The 16,970-nt window shown below is 42.3% G+C and overlaps 1 protein-coding gene across 2 annotated transcripts in view; it reads right to left on the bottom strand.

The window, feature by feature from the left end:
* The window catches only part of adam12 (ADAM metallopeptidase domain 12), a 378,401-nt gene extending 364,786 nt beyond the window's left edge, over positions 1-13,615 (bottom strand). For both annotated transcript variants that reach the window (XM_068052744.1, XM_068052745.1), the window contains exon 1: positions 13,234-13,615. In XM_068052744.1, the coding sequence (XP_067908845.1) occupies positions 13,234-13,396 (163 nt within the window). In that variant the 5' untranslated portion in view covers positions 13,397-13,615. The remainder of the gene's footprint in view (positions 1-13,233) is intronic.
* Between the last annotated feature and the right edge of the window lie 3,355 nt (positions 13,616-16,970).

Here is a 16,970-nt window from a genome sequence, read left to right as displayed (position 1 = left end):
CCCCACCTCCTGCACTGAGAAACCTACCAGCTCCACCCACCAGTGTTCTGTCTCGGTTCCCCGGACCAGGATCCGAAGATGCGGGAGTGCCAGCCACTGCCACGAAGATCACATCAGAACCAACGGCGAGAGCGTAACAGTAATCAATTAATTTATTTACATAAATTTAAATATTTAAATTGGGCTCCCGTTGCCGAGTGGCGTGGGGGCTGCCACGAGGCATTGCCGCCGGTGGTAATATTCGGCCAGGCCTTCCTGGTGTTGAGGTCAGTGGCGGACCTCTCCTGGAGGCATTTTCCAGCCCCCCCACCCGCCCTCCGCCACAATTCCCGACGTTGTGGGGGGGGCGGTCTGTAAAATTCAACCCTCTGTTTGTCTCCACTGATGCTGACAGGCCTGTTGAATACTTCCAACGTTTTCTGTTTTTGCTCTTCTCCAAATGGTGCTATAGAATCTTTTACATCTGCCTGAACAAGCAAATGGGGCCGAGGTTTAATGTCTCACCCAAAGGATGACACCCCCAACAATGTGACACTCCTTCAACCAATTGTATATGCTCAAGGTCTGGAGTGGGATTTCAACTCACAATATTCTGACTCAGAGACAGTATTCCAACTGAGCCAAGCTGCCCACATGAAGAATAAAATAAGTCCAAGTGTTTTCAACACATATTTTTGCATTTTAATTTCCTGCCTTAGATTTGTGGCTAAAGTAAACCCTGAGAACATCAAATGCTCATGTAAACCGAATAATTTTGTAGATTTAAATCATTTTCAGCTGGATATGATTTTAAAGGGAATTTTGAGCGACTGTGTGAATTCACTAAGTAAAACAAACCATTGCATAGATATAAAAGTGGCCTACATAACATTTTAAAATTGGAGCTGATTGATGGCCCAGTTGGTCAAGACAGTCAGTCCAAGCAATAAAAACGTGGGCCTGGAGTTTCCACTAGAGATGCAATTATAAACATGCACCTAGAATGTGCTCGATACAGCTAATTTTAACAAGGTGGAGTTGCACTTTCAAATTTCTGTGCAAACTCAATAGCATAATGAGGAAACATTGTTTCACGCAGATGATGGTGGGTATCTGGAACTCACTGCCTGTAAGCATAGTTGAGGCAGAAGCCCTCAACTCATTCTAAAGGAGTCTGGATATGCACTTTAAGTGCCGTAAGCTGCAGGGCTACGGACAAAACGCTGGAATGTGGGATTCGAATGGGTGGATCGTTTTTTGGCCAGCACAGATACAATGGGCCAAGTGGCCTCTTTTTGTGCCTTAAACTTCCTATGATTCAATTTATATGCTTCTATAAAGCCAAACGTAAAGTCTTCCACGAATCAGTGCAATGAAGCAGCATATTTGAAAAAAGTTGATTTCTGATTGTAACAGGGTCAATGGGGCCTCAAGGTACTAGGGTGGGGTGGTATAAAAGGTAAAGAAAAAACTTTTCAAACCAATTAATTATTTCTGTTGCAGCAGGGCAGACCTGGTCAGTGGCTTCAATTGACTGCTGGTTAGGTGACTAATGCTGGATTCATGTGACCATGGGTGCTTGTGCGCCTGAGAATATGGACATAACGTGATGAACACCCCCAACTGAACAACCACAATTGGCAGAAACCCACCTTTCTGACCTGGGGGCATGGCGAGTTTTGTGCGTGGGGATTGTCTTGGGAAAAGGAAACGTTGAACTCATGCAAATACGCGGATGCTCACTCTCAAAATTCTACTATTTGGTTTGATGCTGCCCAGATTGATAATCATGCAGAAACTCTAGGCCCTGGAAGATTGCAGGTTTGGTCACTGTGTATGCTGAATTTGATGATCTCAACCAGAATGATGAGGGGACACTACAAATGATCTTAGCGATCCGGGGGTAGAGTGGAGAAAATTAATCAGGATTCCACTGCTGCTTGCAATTGACTGATCTCTGTTGGAAATACAAGTGTGGATATTTGTTGCGGACAGGCTTATGCTCGACTGTGATACCCTCACACAAAAGTAGTTTGTAGGCATGATTTAGGTACATGAAGAAATGACCACTTGGATGAAATACTGGAGAGCACCTTCGGAACCACAACCCAGCAATGAATCAACAAGTTCAGATTGGTAAGGGGGAAATACTGGCAGTAAACAGAAACAGGAAAAACAAGCAAACAATATTTTAAGGATCTTCAACAATACATTGCTCATTTTGTAGAAAAATTAGGCAAAGAAAGTTCAATAATATACATTTTTCAAGATCACATCAAGAAACTTTAACCAGAAAATAATGTAAAATGCTAAGTATTTGCAGTATTCTTCAAAATATTCAAGAATTTGGGGCTACTTTTCTTGTAAAAATACATTTAATCATTTTCAAATTCCAAGATAAACAGTAGCTGGTGCACTAGTTGAGACTATTTCCCTTTTAAGAGCTATATAAATGAAGTATAGAAAGCTATATATGAAAAGGCTAGAAAGAGAATAATTTATTTTATTTTCTTAGAGCGGGTTAGTTCTAATACTGATGATTTATTATTCTTCAAAAACGTGATTAGACTCTGCACAACATGTTTGCCAGCTTTGGTATTTTAGTTTAACATCTAGCACATCTGGAGTTGATCCAAAAGCTTTGAACATAATCTATAAGGATCTAAGTTATGAGAAGACTCCTTGGATGGACAGCTTAAGCAGGAGTAGAGGAACAAAGGACTGACTTATGTAAAACATTCTAAGTCACAATGCAACAAGCTTAATATTGCATATTTATGGATGCTCAGAAACATATTATAATCTTAACAAATGTAAAAGGATAGTTCCTTCTTCAAAAGCCAAAAAAAATTGCGAACTTTTTCAATTATTACTGTCTTATTCATTTCCAATAATGGTTGTGTGCTGCCTTGATGTAAAAGTTTGTAGAAATCTCTTTGAACTATGCAGTACAAATTAATTTTAATTCTTTAATATTTCTATTAAATTCAAAAAAGTTTCACTGTGCTTCTTGAGTATTTTCATTTTTGTGTATTCTGCATTTTAAATTTGTCCCTAATTCATCCTTTGCAATAAAATGTACTATTATTTATTTTACTAAAGCGATGAAATGTTAAATGATCTATAGCGATATGAATTACTTTGAGCTACAGTGTATTCCTATGCCAGTGATTTGTTGGTTAAGTTTATATAAATAAATGGGAATGCTGATAGACTGATAACAGACAAGTAATTTTTGTGACAATTTTGGGCTATAATATAATGCAATAAAAGTCATGCGAGCCTTACATTTTGCATAAATTGCATCTACATAAAAAGTGCTTAAAATGCAGAACCATGGTATCAGTGACTGAATAGGTTTAATACTACTTTAGAACATGGGATTCCGGGCATTTCACCTGTATTTTGGAAATAGCACTTTTTTAAATGTAATTACTTACTGTAATATATTGTAATATAGTTCGTCTCACTTTTGTCTGACCCATACTTTTGTTTCACAATATTTATGGTTAAAGAGTGAGTGCTGATTACATATTGCAATTACTGAGACGTATTACAAGGGCAAACAGGATGGGGAAGGTAAATTAACATCCATTGTTGAAACTAAAAATACCCCCAATACCTGCCCTAGTCTGGACCTCTGGATTACTAGTCCAGTGACATTATCACTACGCCACCTCCTTCTCATTGCTTTGTCCTGGATGGTGTTGAGTTGCTTCAATATTGTTGTAGCTCCATCCATCCAAGCAAGTTGATCGTATTCCATCACACTTGTGCCTTGTAGGCCAGGAGATGAGCCACTTACTGTAGAGTACCCAGCCTCTGACCTGTACTAGTAGCCAGGGCAATTATGTGGCTGGTCCAATTAAGTTTCTGGCCAATGGCGATTCCCTAGGATATAAACTTGCAGGGCTGTGGGGATCAAGCGGGGGATTGGGACTGGATTGCTCCACAGAGAGCTGGCATGGACTCGATGCTGTAAATTACTCCATTGTTCATTCAACTCTTTCAGCCGGTTGAACCGAGTAGGGAATATTCTTCCTCCTTTCTCAACTGAGCATTTTAGTACCCTGTCTTGAACAGCATAACAATGATGAGCTCTCCTGATTTTACATTTGTTGTTTTTCATGCAAAACAAACTAATACTTTAGTATTAATGAAAGAAAAATGGCTGATCAGGGTATGTCACTTGTAATGCTCTTACTGCTTCAAAAGCTACTAAGCTGATTAACTAGCATAAAAGAGAAAATGTAGTTAATCCTGTTGTGTAGTGTGAAACTGATGATTTACAGATATTTTGCTATTCTACTTGAAACTTTGATTTGCTGACTGGGATTTGGATACACTATTAGAGTCATAGAGTTATACAGCACAGAAACAGGCCCTTCGGCCCATCGTGTCCATGCTGTCCATCAAGCACCTATCTATTCTAATTCCATTTTCCAGCACTTGGCCCATAGCATTGTATGCTATGGCGTTTCAAGTGCTCATCTAAATACTTCTTAAATGTTGTGAGGGCTCCTGCCTCTACGAACCCGTCAGGCAGTGTATTCCACATTCCAACCACCCTCCGGGTGAAAACATTTTTCCTCAATTCCCCTCTAAACCTCCTGCCCCTTAACTTACCTTAAATGCCCCCTGGTTATTGACACCTCCGCTAAGGGAAAAAATTTCTTCCTATTTACCCTATGTATGCCCCTCATAATTTTGTATACCTCAATCAGGACCCCCCTCAGCCTTCTCTGCTCTAAGGAAAACAACCCTAGCCTATCTATTCTCTCTTCATAGCTGAAATGCTCCAGCCCAGGCAACATCCTGGTGAATCTCCTCTGCACCCTCTCCAATGCAATCACATCCTTCCTATAGTGTGGCGACCAGAACTGTACACAGTACTCCAGCAGTGGCCTAACTAGCATTCTATACAGCTCCATCGTAACCTCCCTGCTCTTATATTCTATGCCTCGGCTAATAGAGGCAAGCATCTCACATGCCTTCCTAACTACCTTATCTACCTGTGCTGCTGCCTTCAGTGATCCATGGTCAAGTACACCAAGATCCCTCTGACCCTCTGTACTTCCTAGGGTCCTACCATCCATTGTATATTCCCTTGCCTTGTTAGTCCTCCCAAAGTACATCACCTCACACTTCTCAGGATTAAATTCCATTTGCCACTGCTCCGCCCATCTTACCAGCCCTTCTATATCGTCCTGTAATCTAAGGCTTTCTTCCTCATTATTTACGATATCACCAATTTTCGTGACATCTGCGAACTTACTGATCATACCTCCTATATTCATGTCTAAATTATTAATATACACTACAAATAGCAAGGGTCCCAGCACTGATCCCTGCGGTAAACTACTGGTCACAGGCTTCCAAGCGCAAAAACAACCCTCGACCATTACCCTCTGCCTTCTGCCACTAAGCCAATTTTGGATCCAATTTGCCAAATTGCGCTGGATCCCATGGGCTCCTACCTTCTTGACCAATCTCCCATGCGGGACCTTATGAAAAGCCTTACTGAAGTACATGTAGACTACATCAACTGCTTTACCCTCACTACACACCTCGTCACATCCTCGAAAAATTCAATCAAATTTGTTAGACATGAGCTCCCCCTGACAAAGCCATGCTGACAATCCTTGATTAATCCCTGCCTCTCCAAATGGAGATAAATCCTGTCTCTCAGATTTTTTTCCAATAGTTTCCCTACAACTGATGTTAGACACACTGACCTGTAATTACCTGCTTTATCCTTGCTACCCTTCTTGAATAATGGTATCACATTCGCTGTCCTCCAGTTCTCTGGCACCTCTCCTGTGGCCGAAAATTTGTGTCCAAGCCCCTGCAATCTGCTCCCTTGTCTCACATAGCAGCCTGGGATACATCCCATCTGGGCCTGAGAATTTATCCACTTTTAAGCCCGCTAAAACTGCTAATACCTCCTCCCTTTCAATGCTAATTTAATATTAGAAAGGCCGGTTGAATATTTTGCACTTCGAAGTCAGCCCATAATAATCCTTATACAAATGCATTTACATAAAATGGTCTAGTATTTTACAGCACACCCAGACCATTCAGCTCAACAGGTTGATGCCAGTTTTATGCTCCACAGAGCCTCCTCCTACCACAACAATAACAACACCTTGCATTTATATAGCGCCCTTAATGTAATAAAACATCCCAAGGTGCTTCACTGGAGCATTATAAAATAAAATGTGACACCGAGTCACATAAAGCAATATTAGGGCAGATGACCAAAGGCTTGGTTAAAGAGGTAGGTTTTAAGGAGCATCTTAAAGGAGGACAAAGACATGAAGACATTTAGGGAGGGAATTCCACAGCTTCGAGCCCAGGCAGCTGAAGACAGGGCAGCAAATGATTGAGTAACTAAAATCGAGGAAGCTCAAGAGGCCAGAATTAGAGGAGTGTAGCTATCTCGGAGGGTTGTGGGGCTAAAGCAGATTAGATATAGGGAGGGCCAAGGCCATGGAGGGATTTGAAAACAAGGATGAGAATTTTAAAATTGAGCTGTTGATTGACCAGAAGCCAGTGTAGGTCAGCAAGCACAGGGGTGATAGATAAACGGGACTAGATGTGAGTCAGGACACAAGCAACGGAGTTTTGGATGTCCTCAGGTTTATGGAAGGTATGACATGGGAAACCGGCCAAGAGTGAATTGGAAAATAAAGTCTAGAGGTAACAAAGGCATGGATGAGGATTTTAGCAGAACAGCTGAGGAAGGGGCAGAATCAGGCGTGTCATGGAGGTAGAAATAGGCAGTGTTAGTGATGGCACGGATATGTGGTCAGAAGCTCTTCACTGTGTCAAATATGACACCAAGGCTACAAACAGTTTGGTTGAGCCTCAGACAGTGGTCAGGGAGAGAAGTGAAATTGGTGGTGAGGGAACGGAGTTTGTGGTGAGGACTGAACTTAGAGACCGTGGAGGGGTCAAGAGAGGTGGCGGTGGTGTAGAGCGGGGGTTTGTCAGCATACATGTTGGAACTAACATTGTGTATTCAGATGATGTTGCCAAGGGGCAGCATGTAGATGAAAAAAAGGAGGATAGATCCTTGGGGGACACCAGAGAGAGCAGGGTGGGAGTGGGAAGAAAAGCTATTGGAGGTGATTCTCTTGCTACAATTAGACAGTTATGAATGGAACCAGATGACAGCAGTCCCACCTAGTTGGACAACAGTGGAGAGGTGTTGGAGGAGAGTTGTGTGATCAACCATGTCAAAGGCTGCAGACAGATCAAAAAGAATGAGGAGGGATTTTGCCACAGTCACATAGGATTTGTGACCGTGTTAAGAGCTGTTTCAGTACTGTGATGGGGCGGAAACCATATTGGAGGGACTCAAACATGGATTTCCAAGAAAGATGGGCATAGGTTTGGGAGATGACAACGCGATCAAGGACTTGGAGAGGAAAGGGAGGTTGGAGATGAGGAGCTGAATTTTATGAGGCCTCCGGCGTCGGGGGCCGTGGCAGGGGGCCCAGAAAATTCCTCTGGGAGAGGCCTGCCACAACCCTCGATGCCGAGAAGAGCTCGCCGCATTTTGCCGGCAGCTGTGAGGCCTCGGTGCGGCCCCCACTCCCCCGGCCGCCGAGTGGCGGGGCCTTCATTTACATATGAAAATCAATGGAAATAAATTTAAATCAATTTACCTCGTCCCGGTGGCCGTCCCACATCGATCCTACGGCCATCAGCCGGACATCCTGTGCCTTCGGAACTCCGTTTGGAGGGGGCAGGAGTGAAAATTTCAGGGTGGGGTGGGGACCGGGGGGGACTATTGGTTGGAGGGATAGTGGGAAGGGGTTGAGGGTCATAGGTGCTGAAGGTGGGGGGTGGGGGTGATAGGTTGGCATATTAAAAAGTGGTTTTCAGGGAGGATAGGTCATTTGATTTATGGTGAACTTAGTGCGGGGTTGTGAAATTTAAATAAAATTTTATGTTCAGTTTTTGTCCAGCGGAACCTTTAAAAATTTAAATAAAACTGCAGGGCTTGAAGCCCTTTAAAAATGTCGACGCGCCTGCGCGGTGGTGCCGGGTGCAGTTGCTGGGAACGGAATGGCCGCCCCCTGTACATCATCAGGGGCAGCTGCTCTGCCCCCTCCATTTAAATGAGCTGCTCTGCCCCCTCCATTTAAATGAGCCCCCGCGCGAAATATCATGGGGGTTCAGCAACAGCACAACTGTGCCTGAAGACCGCTAACTTCAAAGCACGCCACCCCAATTTGTGGCGCGCTAATAAAATTCAGCCCGAGGTGTTAGTTTACAAGAACGGAGGGGTTCAAGAGTTGCTATTTTGAGGAGGGGCTGATGATGTCAGATTTGAAGGAGAGGGAGACAGTTGCTAAGGAGGCGGAACCATTAATAATATCAGCTAACATGAGAGCCAAGGGGGGATGTCGAGTGGTCAGCAGTTTAGTGAGAATAGGGTCAAGACAGCAGGAGGTGGGTCTCATGGACAAGATGAACTCGGAGAGGGCATGAGGGGAGATAGGAGAGAAACTAGAAAAAGATACAAGTTCAGGGCTAGGACAAGGAGGAACCTTACTTCTTCTCACCCTATCAACATATCCTTCTATTATTTTCTCTGTCATGTACTTATTTAGCTTTCCAATAAATGCATCTATGCTATTTGCTTCAAGTGGTAGCGGGTTCTCCTCTGAGTAAAGAGAGTTGCAGTTACAACAATTACAATCTCAACTTTGAAGTTAGGTACCCACCCATTTTGAGGGGGGAGCATTGTGAGCTTTCATCACTCCTCCCATCACCACCACTCCAAAGAAGGGCAGTCACTCACCACTTGGGTTTGACACTGGAGCATAGCCCTAGTATGTTGTCAAACTATGTTTACAAATAACAAAGAAGGACTACATTTATATGGTGCTTTTTGTGACCTCAGGGCATCCCAAAACGCTTTACAGCCAATTAAGCACTTTCAAAATGTACTCACTGTTGTAATGTCAGAAATGCACATAGAAAATCCCACAATTTGCAACGTGATAATGACCAGATTTTTTTTTACTGCAGATACTGGAAATCTGAAACAAAAACAGAAAGTGCTGGAAATACTCAGCAAATCTCGCAGCATCTCTCTCGAAACAGAGTTAACGTTTCAGGTCTTTCATCAGACCTTTCATCAGAACAGACCTGAAGCATTTTAACTCTGTTTCTCTCTCCACAGATGCTGCCTGACCTGCTGTGCATTTCCAGAATTTTCTGATCTGTTTTTTAATCATATTTATATATTGGCCAGGAGACCAGGAATAACTCCCCTGCTCCTCTTTGAAATAGCGTCACGCAATCTTTTACATCTACCTGAGAAGGAAAACGGGGCCTTGGTTTAATGTCTCATCTGAACGATGGCACCTCTAACAGTACTGCACTCCCTCAGTGGTGCACTGGAGTGTAGTCTAGAATTTGTGCGCGAGTTAGAGGGTTGGAGTGTGTGGCTGTGTGTGTGTATGTGAGTCTAGGAGGGGGTGGGGGGCGGTGTGGCTGCAGAATGCTGGAAGGTCGCAGGCCTGGTCAGAAATGCAGGCTTGGGTTGTGGGCTCCAGGATTGCTGTAGATGCAGATTCCATAGCAGGCTGGAGATTGAGGATTGAGGGGTGGCTGGAGGGGCTGTCAGATTGGGGGTTGGAGTGGAGGCAGGGAAGGTTGGCAGACTGCAGGGCAGGACAAGCTGGCAAACGAGGATTTGAGGGGGGATGGGAGGGAGACGTCGCCAATCGCACAAGTGAGGAGAGAATGCAATCGTTTGTTCAAGGGGTCAGGAGGAATCACTGCTGCTCCTCATGGCCCACTAGTAGTGCTCTAAAACTCACTTACCTTCTGCAGTTGGATTCTCCTGTCCCTAATTTGCTGCTGGGAAACTCGGATGACAACTGTTAAATTTAAATGGGGCTCACAAACTGATTTAAATATTACAATAAAATATCCCATCTCTTCAAGGCAGCACATATGCAGGTCTCACAGTCCACCCACGGTAAAACCTACATCACTCTCATGCACTGTGGCTTGGGAACAGGTTCCCCAATTTCTTTTTATTTTAACTCTCTCTGCCTCCCCCAAACCCTCACCTGCCTCTCGTGGGAAGGTTAACATCAACTCCAAATTGTCAATGGTACCTCTTGAACACTGAAGATATAACCCGCACCATATTTAAATGTATGAGGCCATGAACACTCCTCCTTGTGCTCGCAAAACATTTTAAATTATAGACAGGCAGCAGAGTACTGCACATGCACGCAAGCACAAAGGCAAACTTCTCTCACCCAACCTGACAGTCCAAATCACAGCCAAGCAGTACAAGTAAGGTATTACTGCCTGAACGTGGAAAAGAAATGGCTTTGAGACTCAAATGGACCTGTGATTGCTACATATGGTATATCCCACATATGGTATAAATACACACTCAGTGGGGATGTAAGGGATGACTCCACTGCCAGACTCAAACACTAGCTGCTCAACCCAATCTAACTCCCAGGAGAAGACCTACCCTATTCCAATCTACTCAGTTTTCACTGAACCTTATGTACATCAGCCACAACATATAGTTATTCTAGTCCTCAAGTATCCACTCATAGCATTTGGATGGACAATGAACAGACTAATTTCATTTCAGTGAATGTGTACTTCATTAATTATTGTAAAAAGTTGACACTTATCTAGGATCTCCAAATTAAGAGATTTATGTTCGGCTGATGATGTTATTCATATCAAATTTTAAAATTATTGATAAAACACTCACACTGGAATGAATTAAAGTAGTCTGTTGAGTGTTACAGCCCAAATGATAAGCTACCCTCTGCTGAAGTCAGACATTTGAGTTGGAACAATAATTACATAGAGTAACTGGTGCACTTTTGAGTGACCATGAGTAGTTTGGGTGTGGCAGTGGCAATCGGATATGGTCTGTCAGTTGGGCTAAAGTCAAGCAAGAGAGGAAATGTCCAGTATAGTTGGGTTTCGCAGTGCCCCCATCCCCTTGCACCACCATAAATTCTCCACTGCTTCTGTCAGTGCAGTGCAGTAACTTCAAAATCTTGGTCATTCATAAAGTGCTCATTAAAAGGGCAAACATAGTTATACCAAAACTGCTACTAACAGAGGGCAATATTCCCCAAAAACTTGCCCAAGCCAGTGGCATGGCAATGTTGCTATCATTCTGTGTTTAAAGAACATTCCTTAAAAATCAATGGAAATGGGACCAAAGGAAAATGGGTATTAATGTTAATATTAACTCTTCGTAAACATATAATGGTAAAAAGAATACAAATGATATACACTCGCTGAAGACATTTGCCTTCTCTATGCTGGAAAAGCACATCATTTATTAGCTAGGAAGGCCAGCAAATGACTTGCTCAAAGACTTCTGTCATCTCATCGTGTAAGCAAAAGATAGAAGTCCCAGTGACTCCCTTTGACATGACCCCCTGCCTGAGGGAAGTGTCTGTCCTCTTATCAGCATCTCCCCAAACCAACCCAACAGAGGCTGAAAGCACAGTGTTTTCAGAGTCAGAAGAATAAATTCATAATATTCTGTGAGAAAGCACACTGGAGCTCCAGTACCACATGCGATAGTGGCATTACTAATCTCACTGATATTGAAATGAAAAGCAAATTGCACTTCACAAATAAAAGCAGCTCATCAGTTCCCATTATTGCCTATGCAACTAACAGTATCATATTTCCAATGAAATTGGGCAATGGTTTAAAATTAAATATTTCATTATCTGTGGCTTCCTTATGCAAAGTATTGAAAACATATTTATATGGTTTCTAATTGGACCCGAGCCTTCTTCAAAGGGGTCTGTTCAAGCAATTCAGAACCATGCAGATTGCCAAAGTCCAGAATACTGCTTTAGAGAGGAATTATTTGAACAATTTTACTCAGACCAAAAGGAGAGGAAATTCTAAGTCCTAGCTCCAATCATTTTCATTGAAATGAAAAATAATCAGCTGATTATTGCAGCAGCTTGACCAGGGGAAGCAATTATCCTTCGAGATGAAACGCCAAAGTCGTTGATAAGCCCTGAAGAAAGAAACGTGGGATATTTTATAGACTCTCCAGCTTGTGGATGGGATGATATTTTGATTTAGCTTTTGATAAAAGATGAAGCCTGTGTAATTCCACAGATAGGAGACCTCCATCTCGTCCCTGCTAACCCTTAATACATCACTATGCGCAAGGAATGTTTGAAGTGACTTCGGTAACCAAGCTGAGCTGCAAGTACAACCAGTCTTGCGTTCAATTTCGCAACTTCACCAAATACTGGAAGACGTTATAAGTCTTTAACTGGGCTCAAACATCAGCGAATATTTCTCTAACTATGGTGAATAAGAAAAGGACGTTGCCCTTCACGTGGAGCATTAAAGCAGAGAGTTAGGAGAGAAAACTGACATTTTGCACTGATGTCTGGAGGCGTGTCTCTTGTGACTAGTACACATAAGTATGGATCAGTGCTGGTGACACACTGAAGGAAGAAGATGGAAGAGATGCTGACATTTCATTGAGATAACAGAAGTAATTGGAAAGGTCTAGATACAGGCAAGAGTATTAATTTCACGCTAATTGAGTGTTAGTGAAGTACACTAAACATTGTATTCAAACACTGATTCCCATCCAAAAGTGCAATAAAAGCCACTCTGTTGTTAAATCTCCTGTTACTTCTTCAAGTAAAATGCTGAATAGTTGTCAAATTTTATTATTGCTTAACTCGACAATCACCAAAATAAGAATAGTTGGACTGATAACATTTCCAACTTCTAGCGCCTTAAAATCATTAGATATCCGATTCAGCGCACTTAAGTGTAACAAACCAGAACTGCTTTGCTCTGTATACGATGCTGACTAGACGGGAGAACAGAATAATTATTAGATCTGGCAATCAAAACCTCAACAGTCAACAATCGGATGCTGGAAATGAACCAACAGACAGGAAGCCAGTCTAGTTCATAGTTACCAGGGCACGAATCACATCGATTCAATACATATCTCCCGGGATACCAAGTAAACTGTCTAACTGATGTGATGTACAGGAGAAAAGTTTGTTCCTAATGTATTTTGATTAATTCAAATAGGAGCCAGATGGTGTAACGGTCACTGGATGGCTGAAAGTGAATTAGCTATAGCAGTGGGCACGACGCGATAGCAAGAGAGTTGCCCTGTACACACAATAGCAGAAAAAGCAACATACAAAAGTTACTGAAAGCCAAAATACGTTTAAAAAAACTCACCGTCTTCCGATGCTACGAAGGCATCGGTTACGCTGATAAAAACATACAGTATTTGCAGTCTTGTTGCCAAACCACTGCGTCCAAGTCTTCTTGTCATCTTGTGCAGACTGTGAGATAACTTTGCGATGGTTTCATCTGACTGGAGGAGGGAGATCAGCACCATAATATAGAGGGAGCCGGGCTCAGGACGTGGGAGATTTCCGGCAGAGGGTCACTCGCCTCATACAGCCCTCCCAGACTGGGCAGGATCACGGTTACTGTCACAAAGTTCACTTGGGATAAAGGCTGTAAAGACATGTGTTCCTAAAGCAGCTGGGCAGGGCTCAGATGCCCAATTCATGTGCTCCAGACTCAGACGGGAAAGCCCGCTCTAAAATGCCACTTTAGCAGCTTCTTTCCTCCCAGTAACGCTGCTTGTCCGACCACAAAATGCAGACTTCCGAGCGGTCCTGGTGCCCGCCTTGTTTATTGCTCAGTTTGAAAATATGAATGGACCAATCCTGCTGACGTAATCAAAACAAAAAAGGTCCCTTCGTCCCCTTAAACAGTTCTGTGGGCAAAACCCCCCCCCCCCAAACTTTTCCGTATTAGCCAGTGAGGAGAACAGCACAATGGGCTACAGACTGCAATTGTCCTTTGAAAACTCTTTGCATTTCCCAAACTCCACATGCGGCAAACTGCGAGAGATCGGGATTTCAGAAATGTTTCACTAACGAAAAGTGCTCATGGGCGCCGGTTTGGTGGCATTGCAAAGCAATATTTCACAATAAATCACAAAACACGAAGTAACACACTCAAGTGAAGCTGAAACCATTCAGAAGGTGGGCAGTAAACAGTGCATGTGTGTAGATCGAGTGATCTTTAATGGATAAGAGAAGTCTTCAGTTCGGCTTTTGTTCACCTTTTGAAGTTTGGAAAGGGGGGAGGGGTGCGTTCTTATACATTCTACAACAAACTTTTACAAACTTCACAGAAAAATCGGGAGGTAAGTTTGAGCGCAGTCATCTCAGTGACACAAAGGGAATGTGCTCGCCCACTACCAACCCTCATCTTTTTTTTTCGAAAAAATATACTTTATTCATAAAAATCTGTAAAAAAAAATTTTTACTACCAACCCCCACCGCCAATCAGATCAGTACAATGCAGAAAACTACAGTACGTTTTAAAATACCTCGGTCAATATTTTCTTGTTACATTGGAACTACTTGTGTGGCAAAAACGTTTCCTGGTTTCTAAGTGTAAGTGCAGTCCAAGGCAGCAAATCCTTAACAAGACGATTCAACCAGCGCTTTTACATACCGCATTTTAACAGTACAGACTTCAAACAGAGTTAGTACTAGAATACATGATCCTGCTGCCTTGAAGGCCACTTATCCCATGGCACTATTTGAAGAGAAGGAGGTCTCTCGGTGTCGTGATCAAACATTATGCCAGCATACCAGCAAGACCAAAAATAAATTAATTGATCATTGCTGTTTATGCAAATTGCTGCCACGTTTGTCTGTACAATTTCAGAGTAATTCATTCTATGTGAAGCTGCTTTGGGCCAGAGAAGGTTTGACATGAAGTGTAAATGTACACTGTAAATATAACCTGTAATGGCAAGTGTAATGAGGCACCTCATGTACTGTATTGAAAAAAAAACTGATCTGTATTGCATTTTATGTAATGTCAAGTTTGAATTGTTAAGTTTTTTTTTACAAATTTTATGAATAAAGTATATTTTTGGAGAAAGAAAAACAACTTTGGGACGAGAGGTGTGGTGAGTTGATATACTAGTTCTTTTTAGTATTAGATTATGAATCTCAGAATGGTTAAAATTACATTATATTGGATTATATCAGGTTGTCCTAGCTGTGACTTGCACTTTGCCTGCCCTAAGTTCTATGCATGCATGCTTACATAGATACACTAGGCCCTGCACCCCTAGTTATTTTCTTCAATGCTAGCAGAGAACAAGTGACAGATTTTACTTTATCATAACATTAAATAGTCTAAGTTCAAAAAGTGCCTAGAGGGTCCAGTGCTCCACCTGAGCATATTATAAATCCAGTGATACAATTCATGTGCAGTCATGGCTCAGTTGGTAGCACTCTTCCCTCTAAGCCAGAAGATTTGGGGTTCAAATCCCACTCTAGAGACCTGGTTACAAAAATCTTGTGCAGTACTGTCAGGATGTTGCACTGTTGGATAAGATGTTAGTCCAAGTCTGCTCTTACAAGTGGCTGTAAAAGATCCCAAGGCACTACTTCAAATAGCAGGGGAGTTATCCTTGGTATCCAGACCAATAGTTATCCCTTGATCAACATCCCTAAAACAGATCAACACATTGCTGTTTCTGGGAGCTTGATGTCTGCAAATTGGCTGCTGAGTTTCCTAAATTACAATAGTGACTGTACTTCATTGGTTGTGAAGTGCTTTGGGTTGCCATAAGGGCATGAAAGGTGCTATGTAAATACAAGTCTTTACTTTCATGAAGCTGCAGCCCACCCAGTGTGACATCCACCATGAAAGAGCTCTCAGATCACTTAGCTTTAGTGGGCTTGGATGTGAAAATGAGACCTAACCCTTGAGTAATACTGTTACTTTCACACTGATGTGCATCGGAAGCTAATTTACATCAACAAGAAAATGGCGGTGTAAGTGAAGTACTAAAATATTCTACCAACCTAATTAAGCTACGGCACACAACTACCTGCATGTTACACACTAAAAACATCCATCTATAGACATAATAAGCAGAGAGCAAAAAAACTGCAGATACTTAAAATGCAAAACAAAAACTGTTAAGACTATCGAGCAGGCCAGACAGCATTCGGGAAGAGAACAGATCAACACAAAGCTCTGCAGCCCAAACATATCCTCTAGTAAATGGTGGGAAACAATCAGGCAAATAATGGAAGAGGAAGCTCCATGAACATTTCCCATCTCGATGATGGTAGAACCCAGCATGTGAGTGCAAAAGGCAAGTAAAGGTGTTTTCAAGTGCCTTCAGCCAAAAGTTCAAAGTGAACAATCTTACTTGGCCTCTTGCCAAAATCCCTATCATCCTAAACGCCAGTGCCCAGCCAACTGAGCTCACAACGCAGAACATTAGGACTTAGTAGACACAGTGAAAGATATCGAACCTCACAACAGCGCAATTGTTATGTTGCAGACTGATTCATAAGAACTAGCAGCTGTGGGAAGAACATATAGAATACTTTAAGAATGGTAGGTGGGTCACAATATTCCATTTCAAAATGTATGAAAACTTCTATGTTAACCTGGAAAATCTCATTCCATTATAAAAGTGTCCATATGTGCATGCAAAACAAAGTAACACTCTCTCAATGACATTCTCCTTGTCTTTTCTTTCAGTGTATCTCTCAACCAATTTACCCACAGCCTCTCATTTATATTTTCTTTCTCATAATTTGGAGTCTTCCATCCCCATCTTATTCATGATATCTGGTTATCTGTGCAGCCACGTTAGTTTTATAAATAAACATGGTAGTCAATTTGCACATAGCAAAGTCTCACAAACAGTAAATGAATGAATGAGTGAATAATCTTATTTGGGTATTTTTTTATTGAAGAAGGTTGGCCAGAACATTAGAAGAACTGTCTGCTCAAATAGTGGCATGGGGCCTTTCCAATGCACCTAAGTAGGTGATTAGCATCTTAGCTGACAGCACATGCAACAGTGCAGCATTCCTTCAATAGTGAACTGAAGTGTTAGCCTAGATTATGTGCTG

This window comes from Heterodontus francisci, chromosome 20 (assembly GCF_036365525.1).
Source record: "Heterodontus francisci isolate sHetFra1 chromosome 20, sHetFra1.hap1, whole genome shotgun sequence".
Classification (NCBI taxonomy): Eukaryota; Metazoa; Chordata; class Chondrichthyes; order Heterodontiformes; family Heterodontidae; genus Heterodontus; species Heterodontus francisci.
Note: the sequence above shows the minus strand (reverse complement) of the source record. Positions and strands in the feature narration are given on the sequence as shown.